Consider the following 18,636-nt stretch of genomic DNA (forward strand, 5'->3'; position numbering starts at 1 on the left):
AGAGATCAGTGTGTGCAGTGTTATAGGTCCCTATGGGATAACAATGATCAGTATTAGAGATCAGTGTGTGCAGTGTTATAGGTCCCTATGGGATAACAATGATCAATGTGAAAGATCAGTGTGTGCAGTGTTATAGGTCCCTATGGGATAACAATGATCAGTGTGTGCAGTGTTATAGGTCCCTATGGGACCTATAACACTGGAAAAAAAAAAGTGAAAACAAAGAAAAGTTAACATAGGTCATTTAACCCCTTCCCTAATAAAAGTTTGAATCACCCCCCTTTTCCCATAAAAAAAAACAGTGTAAATAAAAATAAACATATGTGGTATCGCCGCTTGCGAAAATTTCCGAACTATAAAAATATATTGTTAATTAAACCGCTCGGTCAATGGCGTACGCGCAAAAAAATTCCAAAGTCCAAGATAGTGTATTTTTGGTCACTTTTTATATCATCAAAAAATGAATAAAAAGCGATCAAAAAGTCTGATCAATACAAAAATGGTACCGATAAAAACTTCAGTACACGGCGCAAAAAATGAGTCCTCATACCGGCCCGTACGCGGAAAAATTAAAAAGTTATAGGGGTTAGAAGATGAGAATTTTTAACATATACATTTTCGTGCATGTAGTTATGATTTTTTTCCGAAGTACGACAATATCAAACCTATATAAGTAGGGTATCATTTTAACCATATGGACCTACAGAATAAAGATAAGGTGCTATTTTTACCGAAAAATGCACTGCATAGAAACGGAAGCCCCCAAAAGTTACAAAATTACATTATTTCTTCAATTGTCGCACAATGAATTTTTTTTCCCTTTCGCCGTGGATTTTTGGGTAAAATGACTAATGTCACTGCAAAGTAGAATTGGTGGCGCAAAAAATAAGCCATCATATAGAATTTTATGTGCAAAATTGAAAGCGTTATGATTTTTAGAAGGTGATGAGGAAAAAATTAAAAGGCAAAAACGGAAAAACCCTGCGTCCTTAAAGGGTACCTCTCATCAAATAAACTTTTGATATATTTTAGATGAATGAATGTTGAATAACTTTCCAATAGCAAGTTAATGAAAAATATGCTTCTTTCTATTGTATTTCTCCCGATCAGTCCTGTCAGCAAGCATTTCTGACTCATGCTGGAGTCCTAAACACTCAGAGCTGCCAGCCTGCTTTGTTCACAGCCAAACAGGCTGTGAACAAAGCAGGCTGGCAGCTCTGAGTGTTCTCCTTTGTGAAACAAAGCAGACTGGCAGCTCGTAGTGTTTAGGACTCCAGCATGAGTCTGAAATGCTTGCTGCCAGGACTGGTAGGGAGACCCCTAGTGGTCATTTCTTCAAAGTGGAAAATTAAATAGAAAGAAGCATATTTTTTAATAACATGCAATTGTAAAGTTATTCTGCATACATTAATCTATAATATATCAAAAGTTTTTTTTGATGAGAGGTACCCTTTAAGGGGTTAATGGCGGACATTGGTATTATGTTTTCTAGTTCTGAATGGCCCCTTGTAATGAAGTATTTTCCAATGAGAATAGATTCATACAAAGTTAACTTGTAAATAACCATACGGGGGATATAAAAATATATAAATATAAGAAATAACCGGAAACACAATGGCGCTGAAGGCTGGGGGCGTTATGCTGGGGATCCCCGTCCATCACAGACACCGCAGTTATTCCAACTTCTCCAATTCACAAAAAAAATCAAATAAAATAGCCATGTTTTTCTGCCAGGGCCTTTCCTGTTCTGTACAGACAATGGGCAGGAACTGAGATCTCCCCAGAAATAACGGATTCATTGTTCACACCGCGCTCCTGGTAACACGATGTCACCTCACATCAATGGGCGCCCAGGTGTTATGTGTATTGTGGGACAATGGGGAGCGAGGTCACTAATGTTCTGTGTGCTGCCAAAAGACACAGTGCTCCATGATGGGCCGGACCCCCAGGTATACACAACTACATGGGGGCCACAGATCCACATAACCTTCCTATAGTCAGGAACACTTCTATCTATCTAGCACAAAAAAATCTCCCAACAGCACAAAGATGAAATCCAAAATTCAGTCATTTATTCCATAAAAAGTGTCAAAACAGCAACGTTTCAATCAGCTCATAGCTTGAGAAAGACCAGGACAAGCTGGTTGAAACGTTGCAGTTTTGACACTTTTTATGGAATAAATCACTGAATTTTGGACGTCATCCTTGTGCAGCTGGGAGATTTTTTTTTTTTGTGCTGTTTCAAAAGTGAGCCCCTAACCCGGACTCCAGAATCTGCGTGCACCTTTAAAGGGGTACTCCGGTGGAAAACTTTTTTTTTTTTTAATCAACTGGTGCCAGAAAGTTAAACAGATTTGCAAATGACTACTATTAAAAAAAATCTTAATCCTTCCAGTACTTACTAGCTGCTGAATGCTACAGAGGAAATTATTTTCTTTTTGGAAAACAGAGCTCTCTGCTGACATCACGAGCACAGTGCTCTCTGCTGACATCACGAGCACAGTGCTCTCTGCTGAAATCTGCGGTCCATTTTAGGAACTGTCCAGAGCAGCATATGTTTGCTATGGGGATTTTCTCCTACTCTGGACAGTTCTTAAAATGGACAGAGGTGTCAGCAGAGAGCACTGTGCTCGTGATGTCAGCAGAGAGCTCTGTGTTTCAAAAATAAAATAATTTCCTCTGTAGTATTCAGCAGCTAATAAGTACTGGAAGGATTAAGATTTTTTTTTTAATAGAAGTAATTTACAAATCTGTTTAACTTTCTGGCACCAGTTGATTTATAAAAAAAAAATAAAAAAAAAGTTTTCCTCCGGAGTACCCCCTTAAAGGACTGTTTTACATTTTATTGGCATGTGCTGCTTTTCTCTATTATCTATCTATCCATCCAATATCTTGTACTATATCAGACAGGATTATATTCCTATATGGCAGTGGTCTCCAACCTGTGGACCTCCAGATGTTGCAAAACTACAACTCCCAGCATGCCCGGACAGCCTTCGGCTGTCCGGGCATGCTGGGAGTTGTATTTTTGCAACATCTGGAGGTCCGCAGGTTGGAGACCACTGCTATATGGGGTAATGTTCGCCCATTAACCTCTTTATTGCCGCTCATACACTTCGCACTTTCTCTGATGGCCGCACTTCAGCTGCTGTAAAATGCGGATGAGCTGGTGTTTACATAACAAAGTATTTTCCTCCTGTGAAGATGAAAGCCCCAGCACTACCTGCCCCTTGTCACCTGCTTCCCAGCGCCCATCTCATGCCCGGCACATGTCTGCCCATATTAACGTTTAACGACCACTTTTAAAGGTTTTGTTAATGGGTCTTTATAATGGATCTTTAAGGATAATTCTATAGTGTGAAAGAAGCCTTAGGGGTTTTCCTCCCCAGCCTTGTGTTCCCCTAGTAAAGTCCATATTATAAAGTCTGAGATGAATTGTAAATGAAAGTAAGCACCAATCTCATTGATCAGTGCTAGATTATAGAGCCTATCATAGAGCCTATTATAGAACCTATCATAGAGCCTATTATAGAACCTATCATAGAGCCTATTATAGAACCTATCATAGAGCCTATTATAGAACCTATCATAGAGCCTATTATAGAACCTATCATAGAGCCTATTATAGAACATATCACTGAGCCTATTGTAGAACCTATGATTGAGCCTATTATAGAACCTATCATAGAGCCTATTATAGAACCTATCATAGTGCTTACTATAGAACCTCTCATAGAGCCTATTATAGAACCTATCATAGAGCCTATTATAGAACATATCATAGAGCCTATTAAAGAACATATCATAGAGCCTATTGTAGAACATATCATAGAGCCTATTATAGAACCTATCATAGAGCCTATTATAGAACCTATCATAGAGCCTATTATAGAACATATCATAGAGCCTATTATAGAACATATCATAGAGCCTATTATAGAACCTATCATAGAGCCTATTATAGAACCTATCATAGAGCCTATTATAGAACCTATCATAGAGCATATTATAGAACCTATCATAGAGCCTATAATAGAACATATCATAGAGCCTAATATAGAACATATCACTGAGCGTACTATAGAACATATCATAGAGCCTATTATAGAACCTATCATAGAGCCTATTATAGAACCTATCATAGAGCCTATTATAGAACATATCACTGAGCGTACTATAGAACATATCATAGAGCCTATTATGGAACATATCATAGAGCCTATTATAGAACCTATCACTAAGCCTATTATAGAACATATCATAGAGCCTAATATAGAACCTATGATTGAGCCTATTATAGAACCTATCATAGAGCCTATTAAAGAACCTATCATAGAGCCTATTATAGAACCTATCATAGAGCTTACTATAGAACCTATCATAGAGCCTATTATAGAACATATCATGGAGCCTATTATAGAACTTATGGAGCCTATTATAGAACCTATTATAGAACCTATGACTGAGCCTATTATAGAACATATCATAGAGCCTATTATAGAACCTATCATTGAGCCTATTATAGAACTTATCATGGAGCCTATTATAGAACCTATCATAGAGCCTATTATAGAACCTACTATAGAACCTATCATAGAGCCTATTATAGAACATATCATGGAGCCTATTATAGAACCTATCATAGAGCATACTATAGAGCCTAATATAGAACCAATTATAGAACATATCATAGAGCCTAATATGGAACCTATGATAGAACCTATTATAGAACCTCTCATAGAGCCTAATATAGAACCTATTATAGAACATATCATAGAGCCAGTTATAGAACCTATCATAGAGCCTATTTTAGAACATATCATAGAGCCTAATATAGAACCTATCATAGAGCCTATTATAGAACATATCAGAGCCTATTTTAGAGCCTATTATAGAGCCTATTATAGAACATATCATAGAGCCTATTGTAGAACATATCATAGAGCCTATTGTAGAGCATATCATAGAGCCTATTATAGAACATATCATAGAGCCTATTATAGAACCTATTATAGAGCCTATTATAGAACATATCATAGAGCCTATTGTAGAACATATCATAGAGCCTATTATAGAACATATCATAGAGCCTATTGTAGAACATATCATAGAGCCTATTATGGAACATATCATAGAGCCTATTATGGAACATATCATAGAGCCTATTATAGAACATATCATAGAGCCTATTATAGAACATATCATAGAGCCTATTATGGAACATATCATAGAGCCTATTATAGAACATATCATAGAGCCTATTATAGAACATATCATAGAGCCTATTATGGAACATATCATAGAGCCTATTATAGAACATATCATAGAGCCTATTATAGAACCTATCATAGAGCCTATTATAGAACATATCATAGAGCCTATTATAGAACCTATCATAGAGCCTATTATAGAACATATCATAGAGCCTATTGTAGAACATATCATAGCGCCTATTATAGAACCTATCATAGCGCCTATTGTAGAACATATCATAGAGCCTATTATGGAACATATCATAGAGCCTATTATAGAACCTATCATAGCGCCTATTATAGAACCTATCATAGCGCCTATTGTAGAACATATCATAGAGCCTATTATAGAGCCTATCATAGAGCCTATTATAGAGCCACATAATTATTTAAAGCGCCAGAATGACCAGTCCAGCCAAGGAACAAGTGTGTACGGCCGATCGCTCCCCATATTACAGAGGGCGCTGTTGCGCTGATAACACTGTTCTACAGGTAAAAAGTTATGAGCATGAAAACAACTGTTCTTACTTAATTTTGGGAGCTAAAAAAACATAAATAACATAAAATGTATATTGCTCTAGTTTCCATGATATAAGCAACCGACTAATGAAGTAAGGTTAATAAAATGCAAGATGCAATTTACACCATAGATTACATAGTCAGTAATGGTGACCAATAGAAAACCGCCAAGCGTAACAAATTCTATAAAAGTCCCAGTATCTGTTGCTTGGCGAGTTACGGTGGGATCGCACTGCGTTTACTAACTACGGGAACCGGATCCGCTGTAAGTTGCATCTTGTATTTACTTCATTAGTCGGTTGCTTATATCATGGAAACTAGAACCAATATACATTTTTAGCACCCAAAATTATGAAAGAACAGTTGTTTTCATGCTCGCAACGTTTTACCTGTAGAACAGTGATTATTTGCCTAATACCTGTAGTTGGAAAATGTAAAATGTCCTTTACATGAAAACTAGAGCCAAGTAACAAATGTCATTATTATATTTGAATTCAGCTGTGAAATTCATGAAGAAATGGCACATTTCATTTCTGAAACTTAAAATAATTGAAAATTTGTAGAACAGTGTAATAATCCTGTGTAATTCAATGGATAAATGCAGAGTGGACTATGCTCCATGGTTAGGATGTGTCTGCAATAATGCGAATTGCCAGAACATACGGCTGTCTCAGAGGTCACAGGTCGGGACCACTGTCCTACTCTGACATAGGCTGGATATGAATTAGGAGTCACAAATGACCCCCAAAAATGTTTTTTAGATAAATAGATATGGGTTAAATAGATAGATATGAGATAGATATGAGATAGATAGATAGATATGAGATAGATATGAGATAGATAGATAGATATGAGATAGATAGATAGATAGATATGAGATAGATAGATAGATAGATGGATAGATAGATAGATATGGGATAGATATGAGATAGATAGATAGATAGATAGATAGATAGATAGATATGAGATAGATAGATAGATAGATATGAGATAGATAGATAGATAGATAGATATGAGATAGATAGATAGATAGATAGATATGAGATAGATAGATAGATAGATAGATAAATAGATATGAGATAGATAGATAGATATGAGATAGATAGATAGATAGATAGATAGATAGATATGAGATAGATAGATAGATAGATAGATATGAGATAGATAGATAGATAGATAGATAGATAGATAGATATGGGATAGATATGAGATAGATAGATAGATATGGGATAGATATGAGATAGATAGATAGATAGATAGATATGAGATAGATAGATAGATATGAGATAGATAGATATGAGATAGATAGATATGAGATAGATAGATAGATAGATAGATAGATATGAGATAGATAGATAGATATGGGATAGATATGAGATAGATAGAAATATAGATATGGGATAGATATGAGATAGATAGATATGAGATAGATCGATAGATAGATATGAGATAGATAGATAGATAGATAGATATGAGATAGATAGATATGAGATAGATAGATAGATAGGAGATAGATAGATAGATATGAGATAGATAGATAGATATGAGATAGATAGATATGAGATAGATAGATAGATATGAGATAGATAGATAGATAGATAGATATGAGATAGATGGATAGATAGATATGAGATGGATAGATAGATATGAGATAGATAGATAGATAGATAGATATGAGATATATAGATATGAGATAGATAGATATGAGATAGATAGATAGATATGAGATAGATAGATAGATAGATAGATAGATATGAGATATATAGATATGAGATAGATAGATATGAGATAGATAGATATGAGATATATATGAGATAGATAGATAGATAGATAGATAGACATTAGACAGATGTAGTTGTGTGGTCACAGCACAGGGTGTAGTCACAGACGGCCTCAGGCGTCTCCCTGCTGTACATATGAATGCGGCGGTGCATGTGTTGTGGATTGTTCCGGGTGTCATTGTCATTAGGGCCTGTAATGAACACAACTCTGTCCTCCATCTATTGTGTGGCTGAATGGGCCCAGCATCACTGCACTGGGGGGACATGTCTGGAGGCCTATTATATCCTGTGGACCCCAACTGGCCTAAAGTCACTAAAGACCTGACAGCCCAGCAGGAGTCACCAAACATTACACAAGAGGCCATAAGATCTCATCCAAGTCTATAGATATATACTGTACATATGACATATAAGGGACACTTTGTAATGGCCGCCTGACACCTCCTTCCCAGGGAAAATATTCAGAAAATGACAGGAGCATAGTCATTAGGCACCCGGGCAATAAAGACTCCGACGCCAAGTTACGGACAATGGTAGCTTTACTGAGGGTAGATAGATAATAAAGTCTATACAGTTCAGCCAGGGCCCAAGGAGGTGACCAGTGACTCAGAGACCTTAAGAGATTGCTGGGACTTGTAGTAGATGGGGTCAATTTAATGCAGGCCACATTGACTTGACAAATGGTGACTGTGACTGACTTGACTGATGACTGATAATACTGAGACTGTGGTTACTTGTAGCTGCTTGTGGCTGCAGACTGGACTTGAGGCCTCCTATGACTCTGGACACTGTCTAGGACTGGACTTGAGGCCTCCTATGACTCTGGACACTGTCTAGGACTGGACTTGAGGCCTCCTATGACTCTGGACACTGTAAAGGACTGAACTTGAGGCCTCCTATGACTCTGGACACTCTCTAGGACTGGACTTGAGGCCTCCTATGACTCTGGACACTCAAGGACTGGACTTGAGGCCTCCTATGACTCCGAACACTCTCTAGGACTGGACTTGAGGCCTCCTATGACTCTGGACACTGTCTAGGACTGAACTTGAGGCCTCCTATGACTCTGGACACTCTCTAGGACTGGACTTGAGGCCTCCTATGACTCCGAACACTCTCTAGGACTGGACTTGAGGCCTCCTATGACTCTGGACACTGTCTAGGACTGAACTTGAGGCCTCCTATGACTCTGGACACTCTCTAGGACTGGACTTGAGGCCTCCTATGACTCTGGACACTGTCTAGGACTGGACTTGAGGCCTCCTAGGACTCTGGACACTGTCTAGGACTGGACTTGAGGCCTCCTATGACTCTGGACACTGTCTAGGACTGAACTTGAGGCCTCCTATGACTCTGGACACTGTCTAGGACTGGACTTGAGGCCTCCTATGACTCTGGACACTGTCTAGGACTGAACTTGAGGCCTCCTATGACTCTGGACACTGTCTAGGACTGGACTTGAGGCCTCCTATGACTCTGGACACTGTCTAGGACTGGACTTGAGGCCTCCTATGACTCTGGACACTGTCTAGGACTGGACTTGAGGCCTCCTATGACTCTGGACACTCTCTAGGACTGGACTTGAGGCCTCCTATGACTATGGACACTCTCTAGGACTGGATTTGAGGCCTCCTATGACTCTGGACACTCTCTAGGACTCGGCTTGACCTCAGTAAAGACTTGTAAGGAAAGAGAGAGAGAGGTAGCTCCACCCAGGGCTTATATGGGGGAGACTAGCAGGGAGCCCATAGGTCACTCTTGGGATCACCTGGTCACTGGTAACTCCAGGGTAACAATCACATGACATATCACATGGCATAACTCTTAAAGCAACATTACATTTTATAACACTTTACATGGTAAAACATATTTACAATGGGGAAACAAGTGCAGGGGGCCTTGGGGAGACTGAAGGAGGCTGCCTGACAGGACAGCAGGAGCACGAGGTAACACCTCCCGTACTGGGCCACCAGAAGTGGTCTCAATCTGTGGCCCTCGAGATGTTGCAAAACTTCAACTCCCAGCATGCCCGGACAGCCAAACACCTGTCAGCCTCCTCCAGAGGATCAACACTGATCATGAAAGGTAAATCAAGGCTTCCCTTTTGCAAAACATCAACTCCCAGCATGCCCTGACAGCCGTTGGCTGTCCGGGCATGCTGGGAGTTGACGTTTTGCTACATCTGGAGGGCCACAGTTTGAGATCACTGTATTACATGATACATCACCTTCTATTATTTATTATTATTTTATTTTATGTTGTATTACGTTATATACACAGATATGGATAGTGACGCCACCCGGTGACACCGGCCGGTGATGTGTAGACAGGTGAGGAGCTGCCAGTCTGAATCCACATCCACCTCCTCCAGGTAAAGGAAGGGAAGTGACTGTCTCAGGCCTGGAAGTCAGACACAGGATGGGCCCAGCTACCGCCCCTTCCCGGCCATTGTGACAACCTCTGGGCTCAAGGTTATTAGCAAATCACCGGCCGTCCCTCCATTACAGAAGCCTCTGTTCCTATATACAACTGCACAGAGGATGTGAGCACATCAAACAGCAGGGCCCAGGATACACATAATCCAGACTAGTGTCACAATCCATCACCGCGGCCTACCCAAAATACAAACTATACACAACAGAGGCCCAAAAACCTCCTCTAATGCCCCAAAACCTAAGGCAAAATCCAAGAATTTACTATGAAGGACAAAAAAATAATAAAAAAATAATATCCAACAATAATAATTCAAAAATCTGCTGTAACATACATTGTAATAACATTAGTAGGGGCACAAAATAATAATAATAATTTATCTATTACTATTATTATATCTTATCTATCTATAGTCTTGTTTTATAGCTTTATTTAATTGTAATTTTTTTATTTTATTATTTTTATTGCTGTCAGTTACATAATTATTTTACATAATTATTTATATTTTATTGTTATAGTTATATAGTAATATTTTATTGTTATAGTTATAGAGTAAGATTTTATTGTTATAGTTGTTTTGTATATATTATTTTATTATTTATTTGTGTTGTATTTCAGGTTTTTTTATTTAATAATTTTGATTGCTGTCAGTGGAATGTTAAATTTTTTTCATAATTATTAATATTTGATTGTTATTTTGCATATATATATATATATATATATATATATATATATAATATATCATATCTATCTCTCTATCTCTTTATCTCATATCTATTTATATCTATTTCTATATTTTATAACTATTTTTATAAACTTCTTAGTATAACTGTATTTTTTTTAAATAAATATTGGTCCATATTTTGTATATTCCTCCTTCTTCTCATTATCATTGTTATTTTGTTGTGTTTTATTTCAGTTTTTTAGATCATTGCCTTTTAATGTTTTATTGTTGTTAATTGTAATCTTATTTTTTTTCATAATTATAAATAATATTTTATATATATATATATATATATATATATATATATATATATGGTAGATATAATTAGATTTGTTTTTATAAACTTTTATTAGTAAAATTGTATTTATTTATTAGTTTGTTTTCTTTATTAATTTTATACAATGGTCCATGTATTGTTATTATTCTTTTGTTGTGTTTTATTTCAGTTTTTTACTATATATTTATTTATATTTTTATTTCTGTCAGTTGTATTCTTTTATGTTTTCATTTTTTTTATAATTATTGATATTTTATTGTTATAGTTATTTTATGTATATTTTTTTATTTTCTATTTAATCACTTTATAAAGTTATATTAGTATAATAAATAAAAAAAAATCACTATTAATTTTTATTAATACCGTAGTCCCCACAGCATATAAACTTCATATGGTTAGTCAAACAATTGTCCACAGTAAAAAAAAAAACTCAATAATACTAATAAAAACAATAATCAAAGCAATTATAGGTAATACTAAGCATATTTAGCCAGATAGACAAGTTAAACACTATTGTCCGTGAAGGAACTACTACCCACAGACCATCTTGAAGAACATTCCTCATTCCTTTATTTATTTGTTAATCTCTTACAATGATTCAAAAGAATAAGACCAAGGGCCGGACAGAATGGTTAATCAGGAAACAATATCTCTCGTGAAGCTTTACATTATTTTTTGTTAAATTAAAACAAAAAAATGATAAAATAAAAAACAATAAACTTTCGGGGCCACTGGGCTTCCGGTGCGCCCTGCAATCTGGGTGAACATTGTCTACTTTACATCAAGGCAAAGCTGAGGTAGACGAGGGGCCACAAATACCTGGAGCCGCCATGTTATAGGAAAGAACCATCAATCTACCAGATGAGACGACCATTTTCTCATATAGTAAGATATCTGGATGAGCCTCATCAGACGTACAATACGGAATATGATCACATGACACAAGGTCATCCAATCCGAACCGCTACAACCGATAGAGCAGATCATCATCAGTCATGAGCTGTGTACACAATACGGTGCTGAATGATGATCATCTCCAACCAAAGGGAATGTCCATTCCAAGAAAAAACTATAGTCTATGTATATTTCTATGAATCTGTCTGTCAGTTCACCTCACATATATCTATCTCATATCTATTTATCTATATATCTATCTCTTATCTATCTATCTCTTTATCTATCTCACATCTATCTATCTATCTATCTATCTATCTCATAACTATCTATATCATCGTCGATCGATGATAGATACATAGCTATGAGATAGATAGATAGATAGATAGATAGATAGATATGAGATAAATAGATAGATATGAAATAGATAGATAAATCATATCTATCTATCTATCTCATATCTATCTATCTCATATCTATCTATCTCTTATCTATCATATCTATATATGTATTTCAGCTAGAGATAGAAAGATATGAGGTAAATAGATAGACAGATATATATATATGAGATAGATATGAGATAAATAGATAGATATAAGATAGATAGCTAAATCATATCTATCTATCTCATATCTATATATCTCATATCTATCTATCTCATATCTATATATGTATTTCAACTAGAGATAGATAGATATGAGATAGATAGATAGACAGACAGATAGATAGATATGAGATAGATAGATAGATATGAGATAGATAGACAGACTGATAGATAGATAGATATGAGATAGATAGAAATATATGCGATAGATAGATATGAGATAGATAGATAGATATGAGATAGATAGAAATATATGAGATAGATAGATATGAGATAGATAGATAGATAGATAGATAGATATGAGATAGATAGATAGATAGATAGATATGAGATAGATAGATATGAGATAGATAGATATTAGATAGGTAGAAATATATGAGATAGATAGATAGATATGAGATAGATAGATAGATATGAGATAGATAGAAATATATGAGATAGATAGATATGAGATAGATAGATAGATAGATAGATATGAGATAGATGATAGATAGATTATAGATAACTATCCAGATCTTACTATCCATCCATCTCTCATATATGTCACCATTTTTCTTCAATCTCTTTCTATATCGTATATTAAAGTAATATGTTTCTGGAGAATGAAATACGTCTTCCATCTGGAGCAGTATGAGGAGATTTCCTGGTGGATGAGACAGGAAATGTTCCTTGTGGGATCAGTAGGGCTGAAATGTTTATTGGGACCTCCATGTCTTGTGGTTCCCCCAGCAGGATGGGATGGCCAGGCTTGGGCTGCACAATACTGTCTACCTAACATTCAGCCCTTCAGCCCTATTTTCACGCCTTGGGGCCATTCTCACACTTGGGCACTTTGATCACCGGCACCGCCCACTATACCTGCTATAAGAGGTGATGGGGATGGAGTCAGTATCCACAGAGCCGAGGAGCTCACAACACTCATCCTCATCTACTACCTGGTGGCCAAGACAGCTCAGCCCCAAACATGGCTGGGTACAGCCAAGAACCCGGACAGTTCTATTTCTCAACTAGTCCTAATCAAATGGGATATTCCAGCCAGCAGAGCCCCCATGTTGGATTGACAATGGCACCAACTCATCAGCAGCCCAGTGCAAAAGGTAGGTGGCTTTGGAACATCTCAACGTTCTCTCAAGGAACCTTTAATGTCTTCTTGTTTAGTCACTTTGCTTTTATCAATTTGTAATGAATATTTTTATTCTTTTTTTTTAGGAAATGTTGTCTCCCCAGTTTCATCTGGTGATCACAGACCTGCTCAATCTGCACCGCCCAAAAACACAAGCAGCCCCCCACAGCCAGCGGCGGCAGCGGTATGTCAACGAAGGAAGAGGACCGTCTACAGTCCAGCCCAGTTGGATGCACTTGAGAGATACTTCAAGACCAACATGTATCCTGATATCCATCACCGAGAACAGCTGGCCAAACAAATGTTCCTACCGGAGTCCAGGATCCAGGTATGGGCTCGTCTTATGTGACCTTGTTCTGGAGACCATCCCTAGTGGTCTGGTCCATACTTCTCATGCACTTAGGGGGAGATTTATTAAAACCTGTCCAGAGAAAAAGTTGCCCATAGCAACCAATCAGATCACTTCTTTCATTTTTAACAAGGCCTCTGCAAAATTAAAGAAGCGATCTGATTAGATGATATGGGCAACTTTTCGTTTCGCCAGTCATCTGGAATCGAGCAAAGTTTGCTCCGTGCACTAGATGTCTGGGGTGCTGCAGCCGAGATCGCAGGGGTCCCCAGTGGTGGAACCCCCGCGATCAGACATCTTATCCCCTATACTTTGGATAGGCGACAAGATGTCTAGGGGCGGAGTACCCCTTTAAACACCTCTGACTCTACATTGAGATGCCCCTTAAAGCATTTCTGGTCATAGCAAATGGCCATATGGTTGCACAAACTTTTGGTAAATTTCATCCACCAGGTCTTGAGTTGAAATACATTGCTACAATGACTTTTTATTGTTGTTTTTAAATATCTTGTACTTAATGATCATTTCTTTAATCTACAGGTCTGGTTCCAGAACAGAAGAGCCAAAGCCAGAAGAAAGGGAGTCAAATCCACCCCCCACCATTCATCTGAAGGCCATTTTTCTACCATCTTAGGAGACAAGTACTTGTATTCTTCAACATCCGCTCCTCATCTTTCCATGGTCCACCAGCAGCCAATGTCTTCTCCCCAGAATCAGATGCAACCGATCGGGAACACAGAGCAGGATTTGTTTAACCAAAGTGCGGACTACCTGGGATATGCACAGTACTCGTGTCCGGTGTCTAGACAAAGGCTGATCATGAAGCAGGCCTCGGCTAGAGTTCACCATCAGAACATGGCATCCAACATCTCAATGGGGAACCAACACTTCTACAACAATATGGCTTCCGTCAGGGGTTTCAATAGTCAAAGCATGGACTTGGGAAGAGGGCACATCGAAATGCCAACGCAAAACAACTATACCATGGACTACAGTGCATTCCAACCCAACAAGGCCATTCCATGTGAGATGAATGGGAATATCCAACCTACCCAGGTGCCTCTGGCTGATTCCTACACCGGACTCAACGCTTTCCCGGCCGATATCCCTTTCCACGTGCCGGGCATGCAGACCGACTTATTCAAGCAAAGTTCTCCTGTTTCAGATTCTGGAGTTAGCGATAGATCCACAGAGTATGGATCAGACTGGGATGAGGACCTCACCTCTGTTCTCAATAGTCTGTAGATAATAACGCATCCGAATTATAAGGGACGGCACGCGGCACTTTATTCCTAAATTAACCCTTTATATTTAAACTAGGCTTCAACTGTAGAATGGACTTACGTGCAATAGTTTGGAATATGTAAATGTTGTAGATTTTATTTTTTAAATGCTTTTCCAGTTAAAATAAAATAAGATAAAATATCCAAAAATTACACTTGATTTAATTTTTTATTTCTTTGACAAATTGGGTGGTTTTGTGATATTGCTATTAATATTGACCAAAATATTATGTGTGAACATAGCCTAATGTGTGCATACAAAACGTAAGTATCTTTACCAAATACAGGGCCAGTCTAAACTATTAAAGGGATACTCCGATGGAAAAATACGTTTTTTAAATCAACTGGATACAGAGAGTTATAAAATTTGCAAATGACTTCTATTAAAAACGCAATCCTTCCAGTACTTATCAGCTGCTGTATACTCCAGAGGAAGTTGTGTAATTCTTTCCAGTCTGACCCCAGTGCTCTCTGCTGACACCTCTGTCCATGTCAGGAACTGTCCAGAGTAGGAGCAAATCCCCATAGCAAACCTCTCCTGCTCTGGACAGTTTATGACATGGACAGAGGTGTCAGCAGAGAGCACTGTGGTCAGACTGGAAAGAACTACACAACTTCCTCTGGAGCATACAGAATCTGATAAGTACTGGAAAGATTAAGATTTTTTAATAGACGGAATTTACAGATCTGTTTAATTTTCTTGCACCAATTGATATAATAATGTTTTCCACCAAAGTACCCCTTAAAAAGGGGTTATCCAGGATTAGAAAAACAGATGATTTATCCCACAAACAGTCCCACCCCTGTCCTCAGGTTGTGTGAGGTATTGCATCTCCGTTCCATTGAAATGAATGGAGCCAAATCATAATACCCCACAACCTGAGAATAACCCTTTTAATGCAGGATCCAAAAACATCTTGATCATGTGAGTTTTTTTTGTTTTAGTTTTTTTAAAGAAATAACTGAAAAATCTTTAGGAAAAGAGACAGAGGGAATTTTTCATTGGCTTATGTCTTAATTTTGGTGTATATTTGCCGTTTTGTGCAAAAATGTTGCATGTTTTTAACATCCCTGTATCTTAAATGATTTTTGCAAAACTGACTTTAGACTCTGGGTGGGGGGGTCCAGAACCTCCATGATCAGTTGAGCACTGGGACTCTTTGGTTCTCCAGGTACAGTGCCATACACCCGGTTATGGCAGCACCTGGTACTACTATTCAGCCACCAGGAACATCCACAACTTTAGGAGCATTGGCATATTACAGTATACAGGGTCGGCCATTTATATGGATACACCTTAATAAAATGGGAATGGTTGGTGATATTAACTTCCAGTTTGTGGCACATTAGTATATGTGAGGGGGGAAACTTTTCAAGATGAATGGTGACCATGGCAGCCATTTTGAAGTCGGCCATTTTGAATCCAACTTTTGTTTTTTCAATAGGAAGAGGGTCATGTGACACATCAAAGTTATTGGGAATTTCATAAGAAAAACAATGATGTGCTTGGTTTTTACGTAACTTTATTCTTTCATGATTTATTTACAAGTTTCTGACCACTTATAAAATGTGTTTAATGTGCTGCCCATTGTGTTGGATTGTCAATGCAACCCTCTTCTCTATATACTGCTATATACTACTATATACACCACAGGAGAAATGCCAGCACAGGCTTCCAGTATCCGTATACACTGCTATATACTACTATATACACCGCAGGAGAAATGCTAGCACAGGCTTTCAGTATCCGTATACACTGTTATATCCTACTATATACACCGCAGGAGAAATGCTAGCACAGGCTTCCAGTATCCGTATGCACTGCTATATTCTACTATATACACCGCAGGAGAAATGCTAGCACAGGCTTCCAGTATCTGTATACACTGCTATATACTACTGTATACACCGCAGGAGAAATGCTAGCACAGGCTTCCAGTATCCGTATGCACTGCTACATCCTACTATATACACCGCAGGAGAAATGCTAGCACAGGCTTCCAGTATCCGTATACACTGCTATATACACCGCAGGAGAAATGCTAGCACAGGCTTCCAGTATCCGTAGTTTCAGGTGCTGCAGAATGGGCAAAACAAAATTGGAACAGGACCCTCAGTTTACGCAGAAGATTTTGTTCAGTGATGAGGAAACATTTATGTGAATGGTGCAGTTAACAAACAAAACCACCGCTATTGGTCTGACACTAACCAACATTGGATAGATCCCTCCAAGACTGTGGGAACACAAACATTGATGGTATGGTGTGGTATATGGGGTACAAAGATAGTGGGGCCATTCTTCATCAATGGAAACCTTAAGGCTACTGGATATGCGAAATTGCTCCATGATGATGTGTTTCCCTCTTTAGGCACTGAAACTGGAATGTTCCATGAGTTTTTCCAGCAAGATGGTGACCACCACATTATGGGTGTCAGGTCCGAGCATTCCTAGATGAACAGTTTCCTGGAAAGTGGATTGGTCGTCGTGGGCCAGTTGAATGGCCCCCAAGGTCTCCCGATCTGACCCCCTTAGACTTTTATCTTTGGGGTCATCTGAAGGCAATGGTCTATGCTGTGAAGATAAGAGATGTGCAGCACCTGAAACTACAGATACTGGAAGCCTGTGCTAGCATTTCTCCTGCGGTATATATAGTAGTATATACGGATACTGGAAGCCTGTGCTAGCATTTCTCCTGCGGTGTATATAGTAGTATATAGCAGTGTATACGGATACTGGAAGCCTGTGCTAGCATTTCTCCTGCTGTGTATATAGTAGTATATACGGATACTGGAAGCCTGTGCTAGCATTTCTCCTGCGGTGTATATAGTAGTATATAGAGAAGAGGGTTGCGCCAACACAATGGGCAGCACATTGAACACATTTTATAAGTGGTCAGAAACTTGTAAATAACTCATGAAAAAATAAAGTTACATTAAAACCAATCACATCATTGTTTTTCTTGTAAAATTCCCAATAAGTTTGATGTGTCACATGACCATCTTCCTATTGAAAAAACTAAAGTTGAATTCAAAATGTCCGACTTCAAAATGGCCGCCATGGTCACCACCCATCTTGAAAAGTTTCCCCCTCACATATACTAATGTGCCACAAACAGGAAGTTCATATCACCAACCATTCCCATTTTATTAAGGTGTATCCATATAAATGGCCCACCCTGTAGTTGTGACGCTACAGTATAGCCTAGTGTTCAAATTGGGCAAAGAAACACAAAAACCACACACACTGATGTAGGCCAAATCCTTTTTGGGAAGTCTGGCCCAGTGCACTGATGTCCATACATGGGCTGAGGTGCCGTTGCAATGAGTGAGGTGTGGGAGTCTTCAATGGCACATGTTGGATTTTAACATTCGGTGCCAAAAGTGGTTTTGTAGCAGC

General features: G+C 38.1%; 1 protein-coding gene across 1 annotated transcript; it reads left to right on the forward strand.

The window, feature by feature from the left end:
- The first annotated feature begins 13,031 nt into the window (after positions 1-13,031).
- LOC130360880 (homeobox protein Mix.2-like) lies at positions 13,032-15,295 on the forward strand. The gene is made up of 3 exons (XM_056563423.1): positions 13,032-13,581; positions 13,694-13,935; positions 14,497-15,295. The coding sequence occupies exons 1-3, from the start codon at positions 13,449-13,451 to the stop codon at positions 15,199-15,201; spliced, it is 1,080 nt and encodes a 359-aa protein (XP_056419398.1). The 5' UTR covers positions 13,032-13,448; the 3' UTR covers positions 15,202-15,295.
- The last annotated feature ends 3,341 nt before the right edge of the window (positions 15,296-18,636 follow it).

The sequence above is a fragment of the Hyla sarda genome, chromosome 3, assembly GCF_029499605.1.
Source record: "Hyla sarda isolate aHylSar1 chromosome 3, aHylSar1.hap1, whole genome shotgun sequence".
Classification (NCBI taxonomy): Eukaryota; Metazoa; Chordata; class Amphibia; order Anura; family Hylidae; genus Hyla; species Hyla sarda.

Excerpts from the sequence above, each read along its gene's own strand:
- LOC130360880 (XM_056563423.1), top strand. The coding sequence starts at position 13,449 with ATGGCTGGGTACAGCCAAGAACCCGGACAGTTCTATTTCTCAACTAGT. Across the intron at positions 13,582-13,693 it reads TCAGCAGCCCAGTGCAAAAG|GAAATGTTGTCTCCCCAGTT; the intron begins GTAGGTGGCTTT and ends CTTTTTTTTTAG. Across the intron at positions 13,936-14,496 it reads TACCGGAGTCCAGGATCCAG|GTCTGGTTCCAGAACAGAAG; the intron begins GTATGGGCTCGT and ends TTTAATCTACAG.